Here is a 26,524-nt window from a genome sequence, read left to right on the forward strand (position 1 = left end):
AAATGATGTCATGTGTAAACACAATTCCGAGCTGAAATCTATCATTCACGTTTCTCCATGAAAGCTATTTACAAATTCAATATTGAATTCTACTGTCATTTACAATTCCTGTGGCAACCAAATAAGTGTCCATTTCTGGAATATTCATTTCAAAATGCTACAAATAAAATAAAAGCCTGGCTTCCAAACGACTTCTAACAAATATTTCCTTAAAAAGGGCGTACTCATATTCCCATAAAATATAAGAACGAATCCCCGCCAAAAAAAACTTAAGAAAAACAGAAGTAGAAGACACGTAGCGTAGACTTATTAGTAGAGCAATTGGCTCAAGATAATTACTAAACCATTGAAAAAATGAAAACACAAAATACAATGCTGCATCATTTCTGTATTCTGCCAGTTCACTGCAACTCCGGTATAGATGAAACACGCCCTTTTAAAAAACAACACACATTATATAACAACAGAAGTTCAGATGACAATGTTAATACAGTATCACCCGTCCTTGCTTGACTACATCGCACCCCAGATAATATTAACATCAAATTTATTACAGTACATCTGGTTTATATCTAAGTGTACTTGACATGTAGTACTAGACTACTAACAGTAATACAGAGTACTGGATTTAGCCATGACAATGTACTCAAATATAGCTAACTGAGCCTCCAGACTTTAGCCAGATTTATAGTCTAGATTGGGTTCCTCCAGCAACAACAATTGTTTCAGCTGTAATGTAGGATGCATCATCCGATGCTAGGAAAGCGGCGGCTGAAGCCATGTCTTCAACGGTTCCCAATCTCTTAAGCGTGCTCCTATCGATGAGCTCATTTCTCTGCAAAATGATTTGGTTAGATACATGCACATGGAACAAAACATAACATTAGATTTGCTTGGTGGTACAACTAACACTATTTAGACAACAATATTGTTCTGAATAATCTATAGTTTTATGACTGAGAAGTGCAGTGCCCATGTGTAAAATAACAAAAGGTCAGTAGCACTGGGATAAAGGTAAACATCTGGAAAATAAAGAATCCAGAAAGAAATATTAAACCTAGGAAATTACATATTGCATCCCAACCTAGGTCAGTAGCACTGGGATAATGATAAACATCTGGAAAATTAATAATCTAGAAAGAAATATTAAACCTAGGAAATTACAAATGTACAATACTATACTGCCTCTCAAGCTAGTTCTTTGGGATGATTCCACAAATGCTTCTAGCAACAGTAGCACTATGGACATTAGTTTGTGATGGCCCAATGGACCATGGGTGCCTGAGGATCCAATGAGCCTGTGGGGCCGTAGGACTGTAGGAGTAAGGCAAAGCCGGAATGAAGGGATGAGAGGCACCAATGTGCAAAGTGTAAGATTGTTGTAATAGTCTCACACTGGTACTGTGCACTGTGTATTGTGAAACCTACAGCCTGCTAATTATATTTCTACATAAAAAGAATTATCTTGTTCATAATGCATCTTAAATGAAGCATTTGTTTGAGTACTCTCTCAATAATTTCATTATGTGTCTTAGCTCACATGGAAGTTTTGGGCCCCCCTAGGGTCAAATTCTTCCTTTGGCTGGCATGCCAAGACCGCTGCTGACCGCAGAGAGGCTGGCTCACTGAGGTCTGCAACACCACCCCCGGTGTGTGTTATGCGCCTATGCTAGCAATCCATGGAGACAATGGAGCACATTCTCATTGGCTGCCCTTTCTCACGGGTCACGTGGCGCAAGGTTCTCTCTTGGGTCAGGCCGACCTCTCGCATCCCAGCCTTTGGGGACAGGTTTGTGGATTGGTGGCGATCAACCATCCACTTTGCCCCCACTGCAGCACACAATGTCACCTCTTTGTTGATTATGGTCATGGTTTGGTGGATTTGGAAGCAGCGGAACACGGTCATTTTCAACGACGCACAGCCTGACAATTCTACGATGCTCGAAACAATCAAGGCAGAGGCCTGGCTGTAAGTAGCGGCAGGAGCAGCAGCCCTTGCAGCGCTTCTCCCGGCGGAGACTAGCTTTTAGAGCGTCGCGTTTTACCCTCAGGTGTAGCCCCTTCGGGTTTTATACTAAACTCTTCTTTCTATCAATAAATTAAAATACAAAGCTTTTGTGTTTTCTCAGAAATAAAAGTGCCGTCTTAATTTGATAGTTGCTGGAGAATTTAAACATTTAAATTTAACATTTTATCTATTTTCCCATCCATAAAAATAACTGCAATATACATGGAAAATAAATAATTGAACAGAAATTCAGTGTATTTCTATGTTCAGGTCTTATTGCTTTCTACATGCAGACTGTGTCAGGAGTACAGGCAGCACATATATGGAAAACTGGTGAGCAATGAAATTGTATTCATCACTAAGATACTTCCAAAACTGTAAATTATACTCTTGATTCACTTTTCCTCGTAAGTGATATTACTGTTTTTCTCTTTGGTATGATATGATATGACTAACTGGATATCAAATATGCAAACAAAAGGAGAAAAATAATATCAGAAATTACTTACAAGGGTCTCATTAGTTGTGAGGAAACCAGCAAAGCGTGTAGGAACAAAACCAGGAGCTATACAGTTAACACGGGTATTTGGGCCCATCTCAGTAGCAAGAGCCTGCACAAGAATACATCCATGGACAGAATCAGTGGAGAAAATAGCACTTCAGATGTAAAAAAATGTATATCCTGGCAGTTCAAAGGTAAAAGCATATGAGCACTCATGGGTGACTGCATAAGATTTTGAAAAGTTACACTTGCAAAAAAAAAGTATCAGAAAAATCATGTGCAGAAAACTAAAGGCATGTGCATTTGCAAAAACAAGTGCACAAATATGCTCATACACGCATGGTACAAAAACAAAAGATTGTACTCCCTCCGATCAACAAAGAATGTCTCAACTTCATCTAAATTACGTCTAGATATATCTAAATTTAGACAAAGTTGAGACATCCTTTGTTGGACGGAGGGAGTACTTACTTTTTTATGTGTACACTTTTTGCAAGTGCACGTGATTTTTCTGAGATTTTCTTAAAGATGCGCAAGTGGGTATTTTGAGATTCTCTTGAGATGCACAACTAGGTAACTCAACTCAATTCACAATCATGTGCACCAGAACATAAATACTGACATAAATTATGTTTACGAAGCTGGGGCATGAATAACCGTTTTGGAAAATTGGAAATAAACTGCCTTCGAGGTTTTTAAGGCAGCATAAGGCGATCAACCCCCACCTTGATGCCTAAGCGACACTAAGGTGGGCACCTAAATGACGCTGCCAAGACGCCTAAGCGTCCATAAGGCGAAAAACCATGCTGCCTTGTAATAACTCTTCAGCTGATATGAAAGTTTATAATTCTGAAACTGTAGCTCACATACAACAGATGGTGCCATGTGTGAATGCAAGATCCATTGTGCTAATTTATTAGCTTCTATCGAGCTTGTGGATCTGTTTGCATATTCGTAGTCACATAATTTGCGGTTAGGCTTTGCGGGATGTTTATCAATGAATCTGATTAGTTCTACATTTATACGAACATGGCATATCGTCAGCTCAGTTCATAAGCATATCAGAAGTCGTTTGGTATCCATCATTTGGGCCTGGAATCCTGGAATTCATTTTGGAATTCCATAGGCGGGCTGTTTGGTTGCCACAGAATTGGGCCATCATTTTATTTAGGAAATCCAGCAAAATGACGCCATGGGTAAACACGATTCCGAGCTGAGACCTGTCATTTGTGTTTCTCTATGGAAGCCATTTACAAATTCAATATTGAATTCTGCTGTCATTTGCAATTGCTGTGGCAACCAAACAAGTGTCCATTTCTAGAATTACAATGTAAATGAAATGAATACATGTATTCATTTCAAAATGCTACAAACGAAATGAAAACCTGGCTTCCAAACGACTTCTAAAGTGTAAGGATTTGAAGGGAATCTATAATTGAACACGAAAACTTTCTCAAGGTGACAACATCCAATCTCTTATACAACCACAAAATTCCAGTTCCCAGGCTAGCAAATTTTCAAGTGTAAATTTTATAAAGTTGTTACAACTAGATAAATTTTCTTGATTTTTTAGGAGCACACTCCACCCTGTCAGTGACCACTTTGCTTCAATGATGAAGTTGCACCACACACAAGAAGCATGTCTCATCTGGTGAGATAACTTTCATATCCAATTAAGTATTACCTATATAAGCATTCAGAAAAAAAGTATATATGTTCCTCCCTGAAGGATAACTTGCTTAGGACAAAGATGTTTTTATGTACAATATATTTATCAACACAACTAGTCCCTCCATTTTGCTATATCTGTTAGTGGCCCCAAGAGTCATTGCTTCAAAATGTTTGTCAATTCAGCAACCCCGGGAAGCAATTCTTACAACACATATCATCTACCCCTACATAAATGCTTTGAAGAGGTTATGTGATTCCAGCATGGTCTTCTAGTAGGGTAAGCATTCATTCATCGGTAAGTTTTCTCGGTTCGATGCATTCATGGTCTGCGTGCACGGTGGGTTGTGGATAATATAGTGTAACAAAGTGAGTACTAACCACGCCAATACACAATTCTCTATAATTTTGATGTGCATCCGTACACGTGCACCAACACAACAATGACAAATAATAAGCATATACCTTTGTGAGACCAAAAAGGGCAGTCTTTGTAACACCATACATCCCTAAAGTTGATTCAGGATTATAACCAGCAATTGAAGAAATTATTATCACAGATGATCCCTTCCTCAAATGTGGTGCAGCATCCTAGGGAATATGGAAGTGATTAATTGTGCAAAAGTTGATTTACAGAACATGCAAATGAGCATTTAGAATGCAGAATTCATTCACCTGAAGTAGAAGAATAGAAGCTTTGACATTAATATCCCATAGCTTGTCAAGAACTGACTCTTTCATCTCGAGTATGCCTTCTACAGAAGGATTTGCAGCGGCATTGGATACAACAATATCAATGTGTCCAAAATTCTGTCAAAACAAAATTAAATTTTGTTATGGACCAGCCCTGTACTGTCTAGTGTTGATGGTAAGAAACAGCATGAACAGCAAAGGCAAGAAAAAGAGGTGGGACTGCTTTATTTTGAACTACAGACCCTGCAGGCTGTGTCAGGTGCTCGTAATGTAATTCGGGTCACTAACTATGTTGTGTTTCAGGCCACTGGGTGAACAAACAGCACACGCACCTAGCTATAAAAAGCCTTGCACCGTGATGGTATTGCCTATCAAATGAGAGAACGGTTATCCTCTCCCCCACTCTTCTTTCTTCTTCCTAAACTATCTCTCTCATGTCCCAAATCTGCTTTCTATCCACCACAAAACTCCCCAATTCTAACTTTAGGGACTTTATAAAATGTGTCCTATTATAATGAATTTAATACTACCTGGTTGCAGTAAGCATATATGGATGTATTAAGCTACCTAAGATATGAATAGGAACTAACAGTTTGTAATCGTGGCAAAGGAAAAAAAATACAGTTCTGATGCACCCAAAATCAACTGCCGACCATAAACTCCTCTTACATCATGATGAGATGCAGATAAATTTAAGCTGAAACGATCAGTAACAGTGAAAGCAACGCCACAGTTGTACTGCTCTGCAAATAAGATCAGACGGGTTTATTCAGAACTGCAGCCTCGCCCTCTCCCCCGTAGTTTGCCCGACAGTCAACAAGATTCCTACGGAGAAATTAAGTCGATAATTCAAGAAACAGCTCACATCTAGTGATCTAGTAAACCTAATCCTCACCCGGCCCCCAAATTCCACTGGAGGGAGTGCCGGACATCGCAACTCCGAAGCAACGAATCTGGCAATGTTGTACGAACACAAGGACGACAGAACTATCGCACGGAATGACCAGGTAGTGAAGAGATCTCACCTTGACGGCGGTGTCGACGAGGTGCTTGCGGTGGTCCGCGTTGGAGACGTGGCAGACGGCCCCGACCACGGTGATCCCCTTCGCCCTGAGGCCCTCCGCCGCCTCGTCCACGTTCTTCTGCAGCGGTAGGAAACCGGTCGGTCAGAGAAAAGGTTCGATCGATCGAGAACCCGGGAAGGAAGTAAGGAAGGAAGGGGGCAACTCAAGGCTAGCTGGACCTGCTTGCGGGAGGAGATGACGACCGCGGCGCCCTCCAGGCCGAGGCGCTCGGCGATGGCGAGGCCGATGCCCTGCGTGGAGGCCGTCACGACGGCCACCTTCCCCTCCAGGCGCCGGCACTTGACGTCCATCGCCGCCGTGGTCTCCTTGCTGCTCGCTCGCGGGTCGCGGCTGTCTGTCTGTGTTGCGGCCCGATGGAAGCGCGTGTTTTAGGTGAGAGAGACGGCGATGGAAGCAAGGTAAGTAGAGCGGCGTGGCAAGAATATCCGCTCGGACCGGGGCGCCGGACCTCAGTGCTGCGCCTGCGCTGGTTTGTATCGACTCTGCTGCCTGGGCCCAGGTTTCTAAATAATTAACTAAGCAAAGATTTTGCATTTGGAAAAGAGTAAAGTCTATAATAAACCTCAAGTTTGTAGAGGGAGTCTAAATTGAACCCTGAACTCCAACTCCCGGAAAATAGCACCCTCAACTCATTGTTCCCGGTTGCTACTTGTGATAAGCTCCTTTCCACCGGGATTTGCTAACGTGGCAAAGTTAACGATGTTAGAGCATCTCCACTCGTCCCCCCGACGAGGTCCCCGGCGAGCGTTTTTTCCATCCGGACGGCGTAATTCGGCCCAGTCGCGCCCCCGGTTTCTCGTTTTCGTCCGGATTTGGGCCTAAATCCATCCGGCGATCCCACGCCATCCCCGGCCCCCGGGGAGCGCTCGGGGACTCCGGACGAGTGAAAAGCGGCGTGGCCCCAACTTGTCGGCGACAATGGCCTCCGATCTACGGCAAAACCCTCGTCTTCCCGATCTACGGCAAAACCCTCGTCTTCCCGATCTACGTCAATACCCTCGTCGAACGAAAGCTTTGAACTCTCAAGTGGTGCAACATAGATAGATTATATATATATTTCGAATATAATTCGAATAAACATAAAAATTACATATAAAAACTTTAAAACTAAACTACTTCTTCTTCTTCTTAGAAGGCCCCGCCTCATCGTCGCCGCGGCGACGCTTCCGGCTCGTCACCTCCTCGTCGGAGGAAGTTGAGTCCTCCTCGTCGTCGTCCTCATCGGCCTCTTCGTCCTCCTCCTCGTCGTCCCACTCGTCCTCGCCGGCCGGCGGGGGGAATCGTCGCTCGCCGGACGATGCAGCTGGATCCCACCAATGGCGCCATCCAGGCGGCTTCCCCTCGATGTCGGTGTCCGATGGCCAAGAGATATCGCTCATGGTTGACGGAGGATGGTGACGAGAGAACGGATGAATGGCTCGGCCCGTCGAAAACCGTTTATGTAGGTCTCTCGACGAAAGAGAGCGTCGGTTGCTCTTCCGCGGAGTTCGTGCTCCATTACGGCGGTTCTCGCATCGAGGCCACTTCGACCGTTCCCGACGAGTCGCTTCGGCTCTCCGGTCCACTTCGCGACGGTTCAATGCGGCGAGGGAACTCCGACGATTGCCCTTCCCGGTGATCGCGCCGTCGCTATGCACGCGGTGGGTGCGCGTCCATGGGCTCGCGGCTGGAAAAATGGGCCTCCCCAGGCCAAAAACTACATCCATCCGGCGCTAAATTTCGCCGGATTTGGGCGTGGGGAGCCCAAACGAGTGGGGATGCTCTTATTGCTGACTTGCCAAATCTGAAAGGTGAGTCTGCCCTTCCTCTCCATCAGCCGAGCATTTTAGCGAGCACAACACATGCACCCACAATGGCGTCAGCGGCGACGGCGGTTGGTCGCCAGTTCAACGGCAGCAACGGCAACAACGGCACCATGGACGACGGGAGGTCGCTCGGTGATGCCGAAGTGTTCCGCGAGCTCGGGCATTGACTGCCGGACAGCTACTGCCGTATTGCGTACCGCTCGCTGCTCGATCAGGCGCTACCTCCACATCCAGACCAACACCCGGGAGCTCACGTCCGCCGTCACCGTGTTCGCCTTGCTGCTGACGAGATGCACGCCGCCAACACTTTCCTGGTTGAGTGGTTTGTGTGGCTGCCATAGGGCGCGGACAGCGGTCCGTTGTGGTCGGCTCTGCATCAGCGCTCGCACGCGTTGTGGAAACCTTGCTCACTGAAATACTTTTGGCTGAGATACACGTAGGTGCAGCAAACTTCTCGAAGGACAAGAAGCTAACTATAGTTGATTGACATCTGCACATAAAGACTCGCATCAAGAACAAGTAAAAGAAGGACTCGCCTCAAGCAAGCCAGCGAGTTTGATTCAGTACAATGTGCATCTCTACTCTAGATGGAATACACCGTCGCCACCAACGCTTCTCTGGGCGCCGGAGAGGGCACCGTTGCCATTGCTCGGGATGGGGAGCACCCCCTTCACTACTGCTCGGATCGGAAGCCTCGCCCTGCTCTGTAGTCTGTACTAGCCACCGTACGGCTGCTCAGAATCGGTGCACCTGCCCTCGAAGGGTGGGTGTGCTGTCGTGGACAGAGGGAGGGGATGAGGAAGATACATTGTAGGAGAGGGGCTCACGACTTTGCTTGGGATTAAAGAGAGAGCAGAGATCAAGAGACAGAAGATTCAGAAAGGACGGAGATGAAGAAGATAGACATGACATGTGGACCAGTAAAGTCATAGAGAGAGATGAGACGATGCAGCAATCCCACCGATTTGGTAACAATCAAAATGCCACTTTAGGCCGGGAAAGACGAGTTCAGGGTGCTAATTTATGGGATTTGGAGTTCGGAGTTTGATTACGACACCATCTATAAGTTTAAGGTTTATTTCAGACTTTACTCTTTGGAAAACACCTATGGCGCGATTGAAAAAGAGAGATGCACTTTCATTTTTTACTTAGCACAAAAGTGCAGGAGAACCATGAAAAAATACAATATTTGGATTATTGTAGCATGGGTACTCGACGGTGTTCGAGAGCATCAACATGCTTGGAAAAGGAGGACATGTGCTATTTGAACCCGCGAGCAAACACCAAGGGGTCATCTGACGCTTCTCGCATGCGGAGAGTACTCCTGCATCCCGCTGTCTTCACACACCTCCACGAACCATGAATCCCTCTTAACTAGATCCACCTCCAAGAACAGTTCCCTCAAAAGGGAACGGGGCGCCATCCGTAGCTAAGCACTGCCATCATTTTATCTGGGAGACCAGATCTAGGGTTACCACCAGAACATGTTGGGAAGGGAGTGAGAGTTGCATATCGCTGCCTCCAACGAGGTAACGAAGCCCGTATGCGCCGATGTCAACAACTCCGTCCACGACCAAACTATGGCAGTTGTTTGGTTTGGGTTCCGCTTTTAAATTAGCAGTTGTTTGATTTGGGTTCCAGTAGTTGTTTGGTATTGGTCCCCCTTTCAGATTAGTTGGTGTCTACTTTGGAAAGCCGTTGTGATTTGGCAAACTGTTTGTGAAAAGTCTAGGATTCTCCTAGGATGTTGAGAGCTTGTTTCTGCACTGATTTATTTTCAGCATAATGGGAAATATTGATCAGCCCAAGTATAGCAAAAATGAAAAAACAAACTACAAATCTCAGAAATGAACGCATGGCCCATTAGTTCCAAAAGAACACAAAGCAGGATAACAGATTCTTCGCTCCACTCATGAATCCCAAAAATACTAAAATTTGAAACAATTCACTTCTCCTTGCACTCGGATGATTGCTCGATGTGCTATATACTCCCACTACAGCTCCTCCCACTGCAGCAATAATCGTGAAAACTGTGTGTAAATACAAAAGAACTAACCGTCCATGAAACAATGAAGTTCACATACCTCCTCTTCATCTTCATCTTCACCTACATCTTCATCTTCCTCGGAAAAAATACCATCTTCTTTTTCACCATCCTCATTATTAATCGTAGCTTCATACAATTTAAAGGCATGAGGGATAATCTTGTTCTTGATGGTGGATCTGGCAATAGGAAAAATCACATTCAGAATAAAATAGTTGTGCATGATATCTACGAACAAATTTTGAAAACAGTGAAATAAAGTGTATTTCAAAGTAGCATCAGCATATATAAAGGTAATAGAAAAATGAAATTACCCAATAAGATAATGTGCCTCTATTTCCTTTTTCCACTTTTCAGCCTTTTCATAGAAGCAGCATACAAAAGGTGAGGAACAAGACAAAAAAAATCACATAAGGAAATATGAACAACCTACTTTTGTCCAACTTACAAAGTCAAATCCAATATAAGGTGTCTGAGAAAATTGAGGGGGGCTGAACAGCTTGGAGAAGCTCGGACAATCTCTTGTCTTTATGGTAGGTTTTGTGTTGTTCGAGCCTATTGGCTTCACTTCGAGCCCCTTTTGTGTCAAACACTTTCCTGCATGCCAATTAATTTTAGTCCTGAAAAAATAATTGGCAAAATTAGATGCTGATGAAATATTTTTTCTAGAAACATAATACTCCCTCTGTTCCTAAAAAGATATCTCAAATTTATCTAGATTTGCATGTATCTATACACTAAAACTTGTCTAGATGCATGTACAAAGTTGAGACCTCTTTTTCCGGACGGAGGGAGTATTATTTTGCAACAATAAAATTATTACCCCAGTGCTTTCTTTATACGTCTTGCATATTCATTGATCATGTCATACATTACAGTAAGCACGGGATTTTTGAAGAAGGGATTGGGTTTGAACAAAAAATCAATCCTGAATTTCCTTGGATTGGGTTCCCAAGAAAACGGAAAGCTTGCGTGTTTTGATAGTTTTTCATGGCAGTAAGCCAGAAATCTGGAATACCTTTCCTCTCTGTAGGAAAACACCGTAACAAAGTTCTAAAAAGGATGAAAAGGATTTATTTCATTCGACAAATGATACTAGGCATACCCAAAATGAAAATGTATAGATATTACCATCCTGCTTCGTGGGGTTCTCATCATCATCTTCCTCTACCTCACTTGTCACAACTTTGCAACGCTGCAAGTTGCACAGCAGTCACCACACAAGTTTGTGTTGCAACATGTGAAATACAAACCAAAATACGGAGGAGAAATTAAAAACATTTGAAAAAACCGGCATCCCTCACGGTTTCGGGTTAAGTATGCAGTACTTAGCGCGAAACTGCTCAAAAAACCGGCATACATAGTCCCCGAATTTCGGGTTAAGTATGCAGTACTTAGCGTAAAACTTGCCTTCAAAAGCCGGCATCCCTCACGGTTTCTTTTAACTCTTGCAGGGCGTGTTGGAATCGCGCAAAAAGTTGTTCGAGCAGTCGCTGTGGGAGCACCGCGACCTCACTGAGGCTTATGCCGCACTTCATCTTGTCCACAGTCAGTGCCGAGGTTTGTTTGAGCTAATCGTTTTCTTTCATATCGTTTTTGTTTCTGTAGAACTTTACTAATCAGTTTCTTTTGTGCAGCCGCGCTTCCGGGAGCTTCCCCGCATGATGAGCTCATCAGCCGAATCGCAGCTGACGAGGGATCACCTCGTCAATGCCTACGTAGTGTAGACTTGGGTTTCGGGAGAGAGCGACGATGGAGATTTCGGGAGCGAGATTAGGCACACGACGTACCCAGCTTCGGGTCCCCTCGGTGGAGGATCCCTACGTGATGCTAGCAATCCAGTATATGATCATATGTATCTTTACAGGGTGCCGCCATAGGCGGAGCTATGTTGTTTATCTGGTCTCCCCCTCTCTCGGGTACCCTGGATGGCTTTATATATGCAACCAGCCTAGGGTTTTACAAGAGTACTAGTCGACTACTTCTTCGGGTTGCCTTGTTGGGCCTTCTCCATATTGGGCCGAGCCAAACTAGGTATACTAATAATGGATACCCGAGGTTATACCCATGTCAGTAGCCCCCGAGTGTCTAGGGAAGTCGAAGACTTGCGTAGAGACTCCAAGCATAATCATCTCCGAAGTCGAAGAAATACAAGGCGAGGTCCATGTCATAGATCATGTGTAGCGTAGATGATGTCTCGAAATTATTTTTCTATCGGGTGCGCGACCAGCGCTCCCGATGGGGTTAGCCCCCGAGTCTATGGGCAAGTGCTTGCACTTGGACATAGACTCAAGTTGTACTACTCGATGAAGAACTTGACTGTACTTCTAGGCGCAACCCCTCTTTTTATCGACTCCAGGACTTAATGAAATCCAGCACTCCTGATGGGAGTGGGCTCCACTCGGATCGCAAAATCGAGTTGAGTCTACAAACCTTTATATATTTACCTGCAAGACAAAAATACGAAAACTCGGGTCGAATAAAACTATTTTGCTATCTTGTCTTATTTTGATATACATTTTTCTTCATGAAGCCGAAGCTTTGGGTAAACAACTTTGCTATATTTATTTGAGTCGCATAATAAGATGAAATCGGATGAAATCTCCAGACTTCATTTCTTTGTTTTTCATATATTTCGAGTGCACGGAAACACTATATTTTTCTCGACTTCTATATTGCACAGGGATATTGGTAAATAGGGCTGGTTCATCCGAAAGCTTGGGTACCAGTTAATGCACTTGTGGCAATCCGTATAAACCTACTTCAAACTCGCGTCCCCGGACATGAATTCGGGATACTGGCGTAATTCGACATGTGCCGCTTAAGGTCTTACCAGATGTCGAATTCCAGTCATGTTTTATCGGGTACCTAACGCGTCCGTTAGGATTTTTCTTCGTATATGTTGATACGGAAAAAAGTAGCAAAGCGCCGTCAGAGGCGGTGCCACACCGCGCAGGACGGATCCTGGGGACTTACCTTCGCAAAGTATTGCGGCATTCAGAGATTAATTCGCGACTGAAGCGCTCTGAGAATATATTGTCGAGTGCCTTTTGTTCGGCTAATGGAATGCTCTATTTTTGTCGAATAGGATCTTGATGCTCCTCCTATATTGACTTGCTATATTGAATTTTATTTCTTCAGGTGCGCGACCAGCGCTCCCGATGGGAGTAGCCCCCGAGGCTACAGCCAAGTGTTTGCACTTGGGTGTAGGCTCAACTTTCTTTATCGACTCCCTTGAAGTATGTTTTTCCTTGAATATGCAATTGGAATAAATGACGAGTATATAGACTCGAAGATTTTTCCTCCCTCTTTTTTTTGTCGTGTTCTTTCTCGAAGAAATTTTCGTCGAGTTCCCCCTTGATGAAATTTTCGTCGAGTTCTCCCTTGATGAAATTTTCGTCGAGTTCCTCCTTGAGGACAATTCTTCGGGTCCTCCTTTTTTGAAGAAAATTTGTCGGGTTCTCTCTTGAAGACAATTTCGTCGGGTTCTCTCAAGATTCCAATGGGTTCCTCCCTGAAGAAGATTTCGCCGAGTTCTTCCCAGAAGAAGATTTCGTCGGGTTTCTCCCTAACGAAGATTTCGTCGGGTTCCTTGAAGAATTTTTTATCGGGTCCTTTGTTGATAGTTTTTCCTTGGCTCAGTTCTTCTTTTGTCTACCTGAGATGTAGATTGAATCTATACAGCGGAGCCCCCGAGTGTCGGGTGCGGCGAAAGTAAATGATAATTAACTTTGTGTGAAATAAAGAAACACTTAGCTTATTGGTGACAGGGCTAAGGTGGCCGATCTTTCGATGAGAGTAAGATAGCGTCGATTTGTTGGTGGAGTTCGTGCTTGACGATCCGACTACACGTGCAAAGCTCGTGCGCCAATGCAATCGCTAGGACAATCTCCGGGAGTTACTGATCTTGCGGATGCGCGATCAGCCTGACCAGCGAGGGTCTTAATTCCTACCTGATATCAAGAACAAGTAAGAACTAAAGATGCAATCATAATTATTGCGGATATAAATGAAAGCTTTATTGAAAAGGTGGGATTCCGAATAGTCGGTCTTGTTCTGGGCGTTGGCCTCAAAAGAAGTACACGAGAGTTGCAGCAATGGCTAACTTTTAGTCTAATCAAAATCCGAGTCTACGTGACGGCTATGGGGGTATTTAAAGGAGGAAAAGGTGGGGTTTCGGCCAGCCATACGTATGGTGGCCGAACCAAACCCTAGAAGGCCTTTCCCCCTTCAATACGAACTCTAAAAAGTGGCTGACTTAATTCCTACGAAAATGACATGGGCCTTGCCCAAAACTAAAGGTGACGCAGCACCATATTATGCTATGGACGAAATTATGAAGTGGACAACTCTATATTTCGTCCATGTGTTCATCTCCTCTTATGGTGGCTTCAAAGTTCTGAAATCTCCACTTGCGGCGTCATCTTCAATCCTCAAATGCTTGCTGCCATCTCCTCCATGCATGATCATGCTCCAATGCTTGTCCTCCTCATCCATGATTGGTCCATCATTCCTAAGAGTAACAAACATATTTGATTTAGGCAGCATCATATTCTCATGTATGTGAGGAATAGTTCCAAGAAACGAAAGTACCTGATAGTTAAGTTGTTTGGCATGAGCTCGAGTGATTGGTCCTTGTATTTGTGTCGTTGTAGGTACAGCGGTTGTATCAAGAGATGGAATGTCCTCATCATGCCCCCCTTCTTGAATTGAAGTCGTCCTCGATGAAAGCTCCTCTTCTTCACCAAAATAAGGCTTCAAATCTGCAATGTTAAAAGCAGGACTAACCGGACCCAATTCTGCAGGAAGCTCAAGTTTATATGCATTATCATTTATTCTTTCTAACACCTTAAAAGGACCAGCAGCGCATGGCATTAGTTTAGACTTGCGCAATTCAGGAAAACGATCTTTGCGCAAATGCAACCACACAAGATCACCAACATCAAACACAACATGCTTTCTTCCTCTATCCCCAGCAATTTTATACTTAGCATTCATGCGTGCTATGTTGTCTTTAGTAGTCTCATGCAATTTTAATATCAATTTTCAGCACGGTCTGTAGCATCCAAATTATTTTGCACAGAAGATGGTAAAGGCAACAAATCAATAGGTGCACGTGGTACAAAACCATAAACAATCTCAAATGGGCACATCTTAGTGGTAGAATGCAGTGAACGATTGTAAGCAAATTCAACATGAGGTAAACATTCTTCCCACAATTTTAAGTTCTTCTTCAAAACAGCCCGCAGCATAGTAGATAAAGTTCTATTTACTACTTCAGTTTGTCCATCAGTTTGGAGATGACATATAGTACTAAACAGCAATTTAGTCCCCAACTTAGCCCATAAACATCTCTAAAAGTAGCTAAGAAACTTAGTATCACGATCAGAAACAATAGTATTTGGTACACCATGTAAACGCACAATTTCGCGAAAGAACAAATCAGCAACATATGTAGCATCATCAGTTTTGTGACATGGAATAAAGTGTGCCATCTTAGAAAACCTATCCACAACAACAAAGATACTATCCCTCCCTTCTGTGTACGAGGCAAACCCAAAACGAAATCCATAGAAATATCCTCCCAAGGTACACTAGGAACGAGAAGAGGCATATATAAACCATGTGGATTAAGTCGAGACTTAGCTTTTTGACATGTAGTGCAGCGTGCCACAAATCTCTCAACATCTCGACGCATACGTAGCCAAAAGAAGTGTGCAACAAGTACATCCTCCGTCTTCTTCACACCAAAGTGACCCATCAATCCTCCTCCATGCGCCTCCTGCAACAACAAAAGACGAACGGAACTATCTGGGGATGCATAGCTTGTTAGCACGGAACACAAATCCATCATTGAGGACGAATTTGTTCCATGTTCTACCATCTTTACAATTCAGCAACACATCTTTAAAATCAGCATCATGCGAGTATTGTTCCTTTATAGTTTCTAATCCAAAAATCTTGAAGTCAAGTTGAGATAGCATAGTATAACGGCGCGACAAAGCATCATCAATAACATTATCTTTACCCTTTTGTGTTTGATAACATAAGGAAAAGACTCAATAAATTCAACCCACTTTGCATGGCGACGATTCAACTTAGCTTGACTACGAATATGCTTCAAAGATTCATGATCAGAATGTATAACAAATTCTTTAGGCCATAAATAATGTTGCCAAGTTTCTAATGTTCGAACCAGCGCATATAATTCTTTATCATAAGTAGAATAGTTCAGACTAGGCCCACTCAATTTCTCACTAAAATATGCAACATGTTTGCCCTCTTGTAATAACACACCTCCCAAACCAATTCCACTAGCATCACATTCAAGCTCAAAAGTCTTATTGAAATCAGGAAGTTGGAGTAATAGAGCATGTGTTAACTTATCTTTCAGTATCATGAAGGCTTCTTGTTGTGCATCACCCCACACAAAGGGCACATCCTTCTTTGTAAGCTCATTGAGTGGCGCAGCAATGGATCCAAAGTCTTTCACAAAGCGCCTATAGAAACCAGCGAGGCCAAGAAAACTCCTCACTTGCGTGACCGTCTTGGGCTGCGGCCAACTCTCAATTTCCTCAATCTTGGCTGGATCAACTTCAATTCCCTGCGCAGTAACAACATAGCCAAGAAACTCAACTCGATTGGTGCAAAAGGTGCACTTCTCAAGATTACCATAGAAACGTGCATCACGTAAAGCATTGAAAACAGCACGTAAATGATCCAAATGATCCTCCAAAGATTTGCTATAAATCAGAATATCATCAAAGTATACCACCACAAAACGTCCAATAAAAGCACGTAAAACTTCGTTCATCAGCCTCATGAAAGTACTAGGTGCATTAGTCAAACCAAAAGGCATTACTAACCACTCATATAAACCGAACTTAGTTTTAAACGCTGTTTTCCATTCATCTCCTAATTGCATACGAATTTTGATGAGGTCTAAGACCCCGTTTGTGGCCCGATCTTGCGGTTGACCCGAGATCCAAGGAGGGAGAGAGGGAGAACCCGAAGAACACGATGAACACGAAGAACACGAAGAACTCACGCACGCACATCAACCCGATACAATCGATACTTACCCCCGTGGCTCGATGGACCACGCCAATAGAATCAACCCGGGAGAGACGCGCGGTAGAATCCCGGAGTGAGAGATCGGTGAGGGAGATGAATCAAGGAGTGGGAGAGAGAGTGGGTAGCACTAGAATCTCACACACCAAATCCATACATCCAACAATGGTAGCCTTGATACAAAGGGGATGAAACCCTAGGGAGACAAAGCTCAAAGTCATGTTTAAGCCTAAATCTTGTCTAAGGAGCTAAGGGGGTGACCTAGGTGCTTATATAGGCATACAAGGCAGCTTGGGTCGAACAGGTAAGTGGTGGACCGACTCGGGCCGTTCCGGTCGAGTCGAACCCGTGCAATCCGGTTTGGGATCCGGCCGGACCGGGCTCGTGACCGGGTGGTCCGGTCCTGGGTCCGGCCGACCGGCGCCAACCGGGAACTTGCGGAGTTTCCGGTCGCCTTCCGCACGAGGCGGGAATCCGGTTGGGCGCCCGGCTGACCGGGCTCGGGACCGGATGACCCGGTTGTGGGTCCGGTCCGACCGGGTCCCTGGACCGGCCAGGCTGGGCCTCTTCCTCCCGCCTCTTCTTCCTCTTCCTTCTTCTCTTCTTTCCTTCTTCTTCTCCTCTCTTCCTTGCACCATGGGAGTTCCTTCTCTCTTGGTCCTTGTCGATGTCGGCACTTATAGACACAATGATGATAGGCATGAGGTAGCATACCATTCAAGTTGGTGTTGAGGTCGACCATAGAGAGGAAAGAGTTCACCTTGACATATATGGCGGGGGATTGTGTTGTTGGTCCACTTGGGGGACTCCTTGGCCATGATGTAGCATCGACGATAGGCGGGGCTACATTTGTTGGTCTTGAGGCGTAGGTGTCCAAAGGCCACCCCGCATCATCTCCCCCCCCCCTTGGGGAAGAGTCGCCCTCGACTCTTGCTCCTCCTCAACGATGATGTAGACGTTGATGCATGTAGCTTGGGGAAGGACTTGTATATTTGCCCTTGTATCCTTATGGATGCTCGTCGTGGTGCGGGCGTCCTTGTTGTAGTTCATGACGGGTCTCCCATGTAGTTGTGGAGGGATAAAGTCGCGGTCGAAGAAGAACTTGGCGAAAAACAACTTGCGAATGGAAAGCTTGTGGATGCCAACTTTGTGATCGGCTAACAAGAGGCTCTCAATCAAATGCGAAGTATCAAGTCGTTTTTCCAAGAGGCATTTGGCAAAAATGGGAACCAAAAGAGTGTCGATATATCCAAAATTTGGTGGGGCAAAAGTTTGTGCATGTAAAAGTTTGGTTTGTAAAGTGTCAAAAATGTGATGTGTAGCATTGTCCCACACAAATGGAACAATCAAAAGGCAAGTATCGGTGGCAAAATTTGGGGCAAAATTGTTGTGTGCAATGGCAAAGAGATGGAAACTTCTAGCTTGGGAAAGTATGGTTGGCGTGATCCAAGTATGTGTATCCTCAAGTGTCAAAGAATCCATTTCAATTGCCAAAGATGAAATGAGAAATCCAAAGGAGAGCAACTTTTGCTGTAACATGTGGCACAAGATGCATAGGGTGTCTCTCACATGTATGACATGGTCCTTGAAATTCTCGGAGTGTATGATGATATCATCAATACATACAACAACCATTGTGCCAACAAGATGTTTCAAGATATGTTGCATAAGAAGCACAAGAGGTGACGAGGAATTGGACCAAACCGGAAGCTCGACAAGAAATGTCGGAAACACACGATGCCGAAGGAGTTGGGAAACATACCCTTTGGTTTGAATCCCATGGGTAAGGCCCTTGTTGGGGTAGCTCTCAATTGCGCGTTTCGTCAACTCCTGTTCCGTGGCGGTGGAAGCGGTCGTCCGTGTACCTACACATGGAAGAAGCAACACAAAAAGCGTGTGTGCATGGTAGAGGAACACATCATCCATCATGATGGTCCAAGTCTTGTGCACATCACCATTAGTGTCAATCAAGATAGTATGAAATGCATGGCGATGGTGCATATGGCAAGAAGGTGCATTCATGGCATGTGGTAACTCATGATCATCAAAAAGTGAGAAGGCTATGGGGGCCATCTCGTGAACAATGAAATAAGCATTTTTGCATACCAAGCATAAGAAAGAGCAATTGTTCACAATCTTGGATGCAAGGATCATGGAATAGTGCAAACATTTTGGGCAAAGCATGTTCAACATGTTATCATTGTTGTCGACAACCCTATGTAAAGAGCAAGTGTTCATCAAGGGTGGCACAACACAAGTATTATCATAATCATTATCATTGCAAGCAAGCGGGGAAAAAGTGAAACTCTCATAGCATGGCATGGTCATGGTATCACAAGCAATCAATTCCACATGATCAACAATGTTATCAAGCAAAGTATCGCATGGGAAAATGAAAGTAGCATGTGACGTAGCAAATGTATCATCAAGATCATGCATGCACTCATAAGTCATCATGTCCACTAGTGGGATCATGGCATCATCAACACCTATGTTGTTACCTTTGGAGGCCGACTCATTTGAAGTAGGTGTTGTGGACGTAGGAGGATACATGTGGTCGACATGTCCATCTTGGAGCAAGCATGGTGAGATATCATCATCTTCATGCACCATGTACATCGTCTCCATGATCGGGAACTCATCCTCCGTGGAACCTAGTGCAACATAAGAAGACACAAACGAGGGAGAGGTTAATGTGTTAGCAAATGGGATGTCCTCCATGGACCTATCATCTACCTCTCTCAACTCACTTTGTGTATCACTCATGTCCTCCAAATGGAAGCACTCAAACTCACATATGGGGTGGAAGTCACTCAACTCACTATCACTCTCGCTCAAGTGGGCTAAGTGGCTCTCATGCTCACATGGGATTGGTACCAACTCATCAATGAAGCATAGGGGAGTAGGCTCGACTTCCTCATTGATACGTCTCCGACGTATCGATAATTTCTTATGTTCTATGCCATATTATTGATGATACCTACATGTTTTATGCACACTTTATGTCATATTCGTGCATTTTCTGGAACTAACCTATTAACAAGATGCCGAAGTGCCAGCTTCTGTTTTCGCTGTTTTTGGTTTCGAAATCCTAGTAACGAAATATTCTCGAATTGGACGAAACGAAGACCCAGGGGCCTATTTTTCCACGGAGCTTCCGGAAGACCGAAGAACACACGAAGTGGGGCCACGAGGTGGCGACACCACGTGGCGGCGCGGCCCAGTGGGGGCCCGCGCCGCCCTATGGTGTGGCCCCCTCGTCTGGCCCCCGACTCTGCCCTTCCGCCTACTTAAAGCCTCCGTCGCGAAACCCCGATGCGAAAAACCACGATACGGAAAAACCTTACCGAGACGCCGCCGCCGCCGATCCCATCTCGGGGATTCCGGAGATCTCCTCCGGCACCCTGCCGGAGAGGGGATTCATCTCCCGGAGGACTCTACACCGCCATGGTCGCCTCCGGAGTGATGAGTGAGTAGTTCACCCCTGGACTATGGGTCCATAGCGGTAGCTAGATGGTTGTCTTCTCCTCATTGTGTTCATTGTTGGATCTTGTGAGCTGCCTAACATGATCAAGATCATCTATCTCGTAATTCTATATGTTGTGTTTGTCGGGATCCGATGGATAGAGAATACCATGTCATGTTAATTATCAAGTTATTACATATGTGTTGTTTATGATCTTGCATGCTCTCCGTTATTAGTAGAGGCTCTGGCCAAGTTGATGCTAGTAACTCCAAGAGGGAGCATTTATGCTCGATAGTGGGTTCATGTCTCCGTGAATCTGGGGGAGTGACAGCAACCCCTAAGGTTATGGATGTGCTGTTGCCACTAGGGATAAAACATTGGCGCTATGTCCGAGGATGTAGTTGTTGATTACATTACGCACCATACTTAATGCAATTGTCCGTTGTTAGCAACTTAATACTCGGAGGGGGTTCGGATGATAACCTGAAGGTGGACTTTTTAGGCATAGATGCAGTTGGATGGCGGTCTATGTACTTTGTCGTAATGCCCAATTAAATCTCACTATACTTATCATGTCATGTATGTGCATTGTTATGCCCTCTCTATTTGTCAATTGCCCGACCGTAATTTGTTCACCCAACATGCTTTTATCTTATGGGAGAGACACCTCTAGTGAACCGTGGACCCCGGTCCATTCTTTAATACTCGAAATACAAATCTCGCCGCAATACTTGTTTTTACTATTTTCTCTCGCAAACAATCATCTTCCACACAATACGGTTAATCCTTTGTTACAGCAAGCCGAGTGAGATTGACAACCTCACTCGTTTCGTTGGGGCAAAGTACTTTGGTTGTGTTGTGCAGGTTCCACGTTGGCGCCGGAATCTCCGGTGTTGCGCCGCACTACATCCCGCCGCCATCAACCTTCAACGTGCTTCTTGGCTCCTCCCGGTTCGATAAACCTTGGTTTCTTTCTCGAGGGAAAACTTGCTGCCGTGCGCATCATACCTTCCTCTTGGGGTTGCCCAACGAACGTGTGAAATACACGCCATCAAGCTCTTTTTCCGGCGCCGCTGCCGGGGAGATCAAGACACGCCGCAAGGGGAGTCTCCACTTCTCAATCTCTTTACTTTGTTTTTGTCTTGCTTTATTTTATTTACTACTTTGTTTGCTGCATTATATCAAAACACAAAAAAATTAGTTGCTAGTTTTACTTTATTTACTATCTTGTTTGCTATACCAAAAACACAAAAAAATTAGTTACTTGCATTTACTTTATCTAGTTTGCTTTATTTACTGTTGCTAAAATGGCCAACCCTGAAAATACTAAGTTGTGTGACTTCACTAGCACAAATAATAATGATTTCTTATGCACACCTATTGCTCCACCTGCTACTACAGCAGAATTCTTTGAAATTAAACCTACTTTACTGAATCTTGTTATGCGAGAGCAATTTTCTGGTGTTAGTTTTGATGATGCTGCTGCCCATCTCAATAATTTTGTTGAACTATGTGAAATGCAAAAATATAAAGATGTAGATGGTGACATTATAAAATTAAAATTGTTCCCTTTCTCATTAAGAGGAAGAGCTAAAGATTGGTTGCTATCTCTCGCCTAAGAATAGTATTGATTCCTCGGACTAAATGCAAGGATGCTTTTATTGGTAGATATTATCCCCCTGCTAAAATTATATCTTTGAGGAGTAGCATAATGAATTTTAAGCAATTAGATAATGAACATGTTGCTCAAGCTTGGGAAAGAATGAAATCTCTCGGTTAAAAATTGCCCAACCCATGGACCGACTACTTGGATGATCATCCAAACCTTCTATGCAGGACTAAATTTTTCTTCGCGGAATTTATTGGATTCAGCTGCTGGAGGTACCTTTATGTCCATCACTCTTGGTGAAGCAACAAAGCTCCTTGATAATATGATGATTAATTACTCTGAATGGCACACGGAAAGAGCTCCACAAGGTAAGAAGGTAAATTCCGTTGAAGAATCCTCTTCCTTGAATGATAAGGTTGATGCTATTATGTCTATGCTTGCGAATGATAGGACTAATGTTGATCCTAATATTGTTCCATTAGCTTCATTGGTTGCTCAAGAAGAACATGTTGATGTAAACTTCATTAAAAATAATAATTTCAACAACAATGCTTATCAGAACAATTCTAGTAATAACTATAGGCCATATCCTTATAATAATGGTAACGGTTATGCTAATTCTTATGGGAATTATTACAACAATAATAGGAATACACCCCCTGGACTTGAGGCCATGCTTAAAGAATTTATTAGTACACAAACTGCCTTTAACAAATCTGTTGAGGAAAAGCTCAATAAAATTGATATTCTTGTTTCTAGAGTTGATAGTCTTGCCTCTCGATGTTGATCTTTTGAAATCAAAAGTTATGCCTAATAGGGATATTGAAAATAAAATTGTTACTACAGCAAATGCCATCCAAGTTAGAATTAATGAGAATATAAGATTAATGGCTGAACTCAAGTGCTAGGTGGGATAGAGAAGAAAATGAAAAACTAGCTAAAAAGGAAAATGTAGCTAAAGTTTGGACTATTACCACCACTAGCAAAGCTAATGATTCACATGTTGCTGCACCTCCTACTATCAATAATGAAATAATTGGTGTTGGCAATGCTTCTACTCCTAGTGCAAAGCGCGCAAAATTACCTGAAACTGCTAAAACTGCTGAAACTGCCTGTGATAAAACTGCTGAAATTTTTTCCAACCTTGGGGATGATAATCCCATTGAAATAGATTGTAATGATTTAGATTTTGATGATTGCCACATCTCTGAAGTTATAAAGTTCTTGCAAAAACTTGCTAAGAGTCCCAATGCTAGCGCTATAAATTTGGCTTTCACAAAACATATTACAAATGCTCTCATAAAAGCTAGAGAAGAGAAACTAAAACTTGAAACTTCTATTCCTAGAAAGCTAGAGGATGGTTGGGAGCCCATCATTAAAATGAGAGTAAAAGATTTTGATTGTAATGCTTTATGTGATCTTGGTGCAAGTATTTCGTTATGCCTAAAAAAGTCTATGATATGCTTGACTTGCCACCATTGAAAAATCGTTATCCGGATGTTAATCTCGCCGATAATGCTAAAAAGAAACCTTTGGGGAAAGTTGATAATGTTCATATTATGGTTAACAATAACCTTGTCCCCGTTGATTTTGTTATCTTGGATATTGAATGCAATGCATCTTGCCCCATTATATTGGGAAGACCTTTTCTTCGAACCGTTGGTGCTACTATTGATATGAAGGAAGGTAATATTAAATATCAATTTCCTCTCAAGAAAGGTATGGAACACTTCCCTAGAAAGAGAATGAAGTTACCTTATGACTCTATCATTAGAACAAATTATGATGTTGATGCTTCGTCTCTCGATGTTACTTGAGTTACACTTTCTGCGCCTAGCTGAAAGGCGTTAAAGAAAAGCGCTTATGGGAGACAACCCATGTTTTTACTCCAGTATTTTTGTTTTATATTTGTGTCTTGGAAGTTGTTTACTACTGTAGCAACCTCTCCTTATCTTAGTTTTGAGTTTTGTTGTGCCAAGTAAAGTCTTTGATAGAAAAGTAAGTACTAGATTTGGATTACTGCGCTAGTTCCTGCATTTCTTTGCTGTCACGAATCTGGGTCTATCTCCTCGTAGGTAGCTCAGAAAATTACGCCAATTTACGAGCATGGTCCTCAGATATGTACGCAACTTTCATTCAATTTGAGCATTTTCGTTTGAGCAAGTCTGGTGGCCTAATAAAATCCATCTTTACTGACTCGTTCGTTTTGACAGATTCTGTCTTTTATTTCGCATTGCCTCTTTTGCTATGTTGGATGAATTTCTTTGATCCACTAATGTCCAAGAACTTTATGCAATGTCCGAAGTGTTAAGAATGATTGTGTCACCTCTGAACATGTGAATTTTTATTATGCACTAACCCTCTAATGAGTTGTTTCGAGTTTGGTGTGGAGGAAGTTTTCAAGGATCAAGAGAGGAGTATGATGCAACATGATCAAGGAGAGTGAAAGCTCTAAGCTTGGGGATGCCCCGGTGGTTCACCCCTGCATATTCTAAGAAGACTCAAGCGTCTAAGCTTGGGGATGCCCAAGGCATCCCCTTCTTCATCGACAAAATTATCGAGTTCCTCCCCCGAAACTATATTTTTATTCCATCACATCTTATGCACTTTGCTTGGAGCGTCGATCTGTTTTTGTTTTTGTTTTGTTTGAATAAAATGGATCCTTGCATTCACTTTATGGGAGAGAGACACGCTCCGCTGTAGCATATGGACAAATATGTCCTTAGGTTCTACTCATAGTATTCATGGCGAAGTTTCTTCTTCGTTAAATTGTTATATGGTTGGAATTGGAAAATGATACATGTAGTAAAATGCTATAATGTCTTGGATAATGTGATACTTGGCAATTGTTGTGCTCATGTTTAAGCTCTTGGATCATATACTTTGCACCCATTAATGAAGAAATACTTAGAGCTTGCTAATTTGGTTTGCATATTTGGTTTCTCTAGAGTCTAGATAATATCTAGTATTGAGTTTTGAACAACAAGGAAGACGGTATGGAGTCTTATAATGTTTACCATATGTCTTTTATGTGAGTTTTGTCTGTACCGTTCATCCTTGTGTTTGTTTCAAATAACCTTGCTAGCCTAAACCTTGTATCGAGAGGGAATACTTCTCATGCATCCAAAATACTTGAGCCAACCACTATGCCATTTGTGTCCACCATACCTACCTACTACATGGTATTTATCCGCCATTCCAAAGTAAATTGCTTGAGTGCTACCTTTAAAATTCCATCATTCACCTTTGCAATATATAGCTCATGGGACAAATAGCTTAAAAACTATTGTGGTATTGAATATGTACTTATGCACTTTATCTCTTATTAAGTTGCTTGTTGTGCGATAACCATGCTTCTGGGGACGCCATCAACTATTCTTTGTTGGATATCATGTGAGTTGATATGCATGTCCGTCTTGTCTGAAGTAAGAGAGATCTACCACCTTTATGGTTGGAGCATGCATGTTGTTAGAGAAGAACTTTGGGCCGCTAACTAAAGCCATGAATCATGGTGGAAGTTTCAGTTTGGACACATATCCTCAATCTCATATGAGAATAATAATTGTTGCCACATGCTTATGCATTAAAGAGGAGTCCATTATCTCGTTGTCCATGTTGTCCCGGTATGGATGTCTAAGTTGAGAATAATCAAAAGCGAGAAATCCAAAATGCGAGCTTTCTCCTTAGACCTTTGTACAGGCGACATGGAGGTACCCCATTGTGACACTTGGTTAAAACATGTGCATTGCAAAGATCCGGTAGTCCAAGCTAATTAGGACAAGGTGCGGGCACTATTAGTATACTATGCATGAGGCTTGCAACTTGTAAGATATAATGTACATAACTCATATGCTTTATTACTACCGTTGACAAAATTGTTTCATGTTTTCAAAATAAAAGCTCTAGCACAAATATAGCAATCGATGCTTTCCTCTTTGAAGGACCATTCTCTTTACTTTTATGTTGAGTCAGCTCACCTATCTCTCTCCACCTCAAGAAGCAAACACTTGTGTGAACTGTGCATTGATTCCTACATATTTGCATATTGTACTTGTTATATTACTCTATGTTGACTATTATCCATGAGATATACATGTTACAAGTTGAAAGCAACCGCTGAAACTTAATCTTCCTTTGTGTTGCTTCAATACCTTTACTTTGATTTATTGCTTTATGAGTTAACTCTTATGCAAGACTTATTAATACTTGTCTTGAAGTACTATTCATGAAAAGTCTTTGCTATATGATTCACTTGTTTACTCATGTCATTACCATTGTTTTGATCGCTGCATTCACTACATATGTTTACAAATAGTATGATCAAGGTTATGATGGCATATCACTTCGAAATTATCTTTGTTATCGTTTTACCTCGCTCGGGACAAGCGTAACTAAGCTTGGGGATGCCGATACGTCTCCGACGTATCGATAATTTCTTATGTTCTATGCCATATTATTGATGATACCTACATGTTTTATGCACACTTTATGTCATATTCGTGCATTTTCCGGAACTAACCTATTAACAAGATGCCGAAGTGCCAGCTCTCGTTTTCTGCTGTTTTTGGTTTCG

At 43.0% G+C, this 26,524-nt stretch overlaps 1 protein-coding gene across 1 annotated transcript; it reads right to left on the reverse strand.

Moving 5' to 3' along the window:
- Positions 1–509: 509 nt before the first annotated feature.
- LOC124654289 (tropinone reductase-like 3) lies at positions 510–6,375 on the reverse strand. Its single transcript, XM_047193304.1, has 6 exons — positions 6,115–6,375; positions 5,897–6,013; positions 4,854–4,988; positions 4,644–4,769; positions 2,518–2,619; positions 510–835 (listed from the first exon to the last, which is right to left on the reverse strand). Exons 1-6 carry the CDS (start codon positions 6,244–6,246, stop codon positions 686–688), a joined length of 762 nt encoding a protein of 253 aa, XP_047049260.1. The 5' UTR covers positions 6,247–6,375; the 3' UTR covers positions 510–685.
- Between the last annotated feature and the right edge of the window lie 20,149 nt (positions 6,376–26,524).

The sequence above is a fragment of the Lolium rigidum genome, chromosome 5 (assembly GCF_022539505.1).
Source record: "Lolium rigidum isolate FL_2022 chromosome 5, APGP_CSIRO_Lrig_0.1, whole genome shotgun sequence".
NCBI lineage: Eukaryota > Viridiplantae > Streptophyta > Magnoliopsida > Poales > Poaceae > Lolium > Lolium rigidum.

Excerpts from the sequence above, each read along its gene's own strand:
- LOC124654289 (XM_047193304.1), bottom strand. The coding sequence starts at position 6,246 with ATGGACGTCAAGTGCCGGCGCCTGGAGGGGAAGGTGGCCGTCGTGACG. Across the intron at positions 4,770-4,853 it reads CTTCTATTCTTCTACTTCAG|GATGCTGCACCACATTTGAG; the intron begins GTGAATGAATTC and ends CATATTCCCTAG. Across the intron at positions 2,620-4,643 it reads CCCTTTTTGGTCTCACAAAG|GCTCTTGCTACTGAGATGGG; the intron begins GTATATGCTTAT and ends ATTCTTGTGCAG.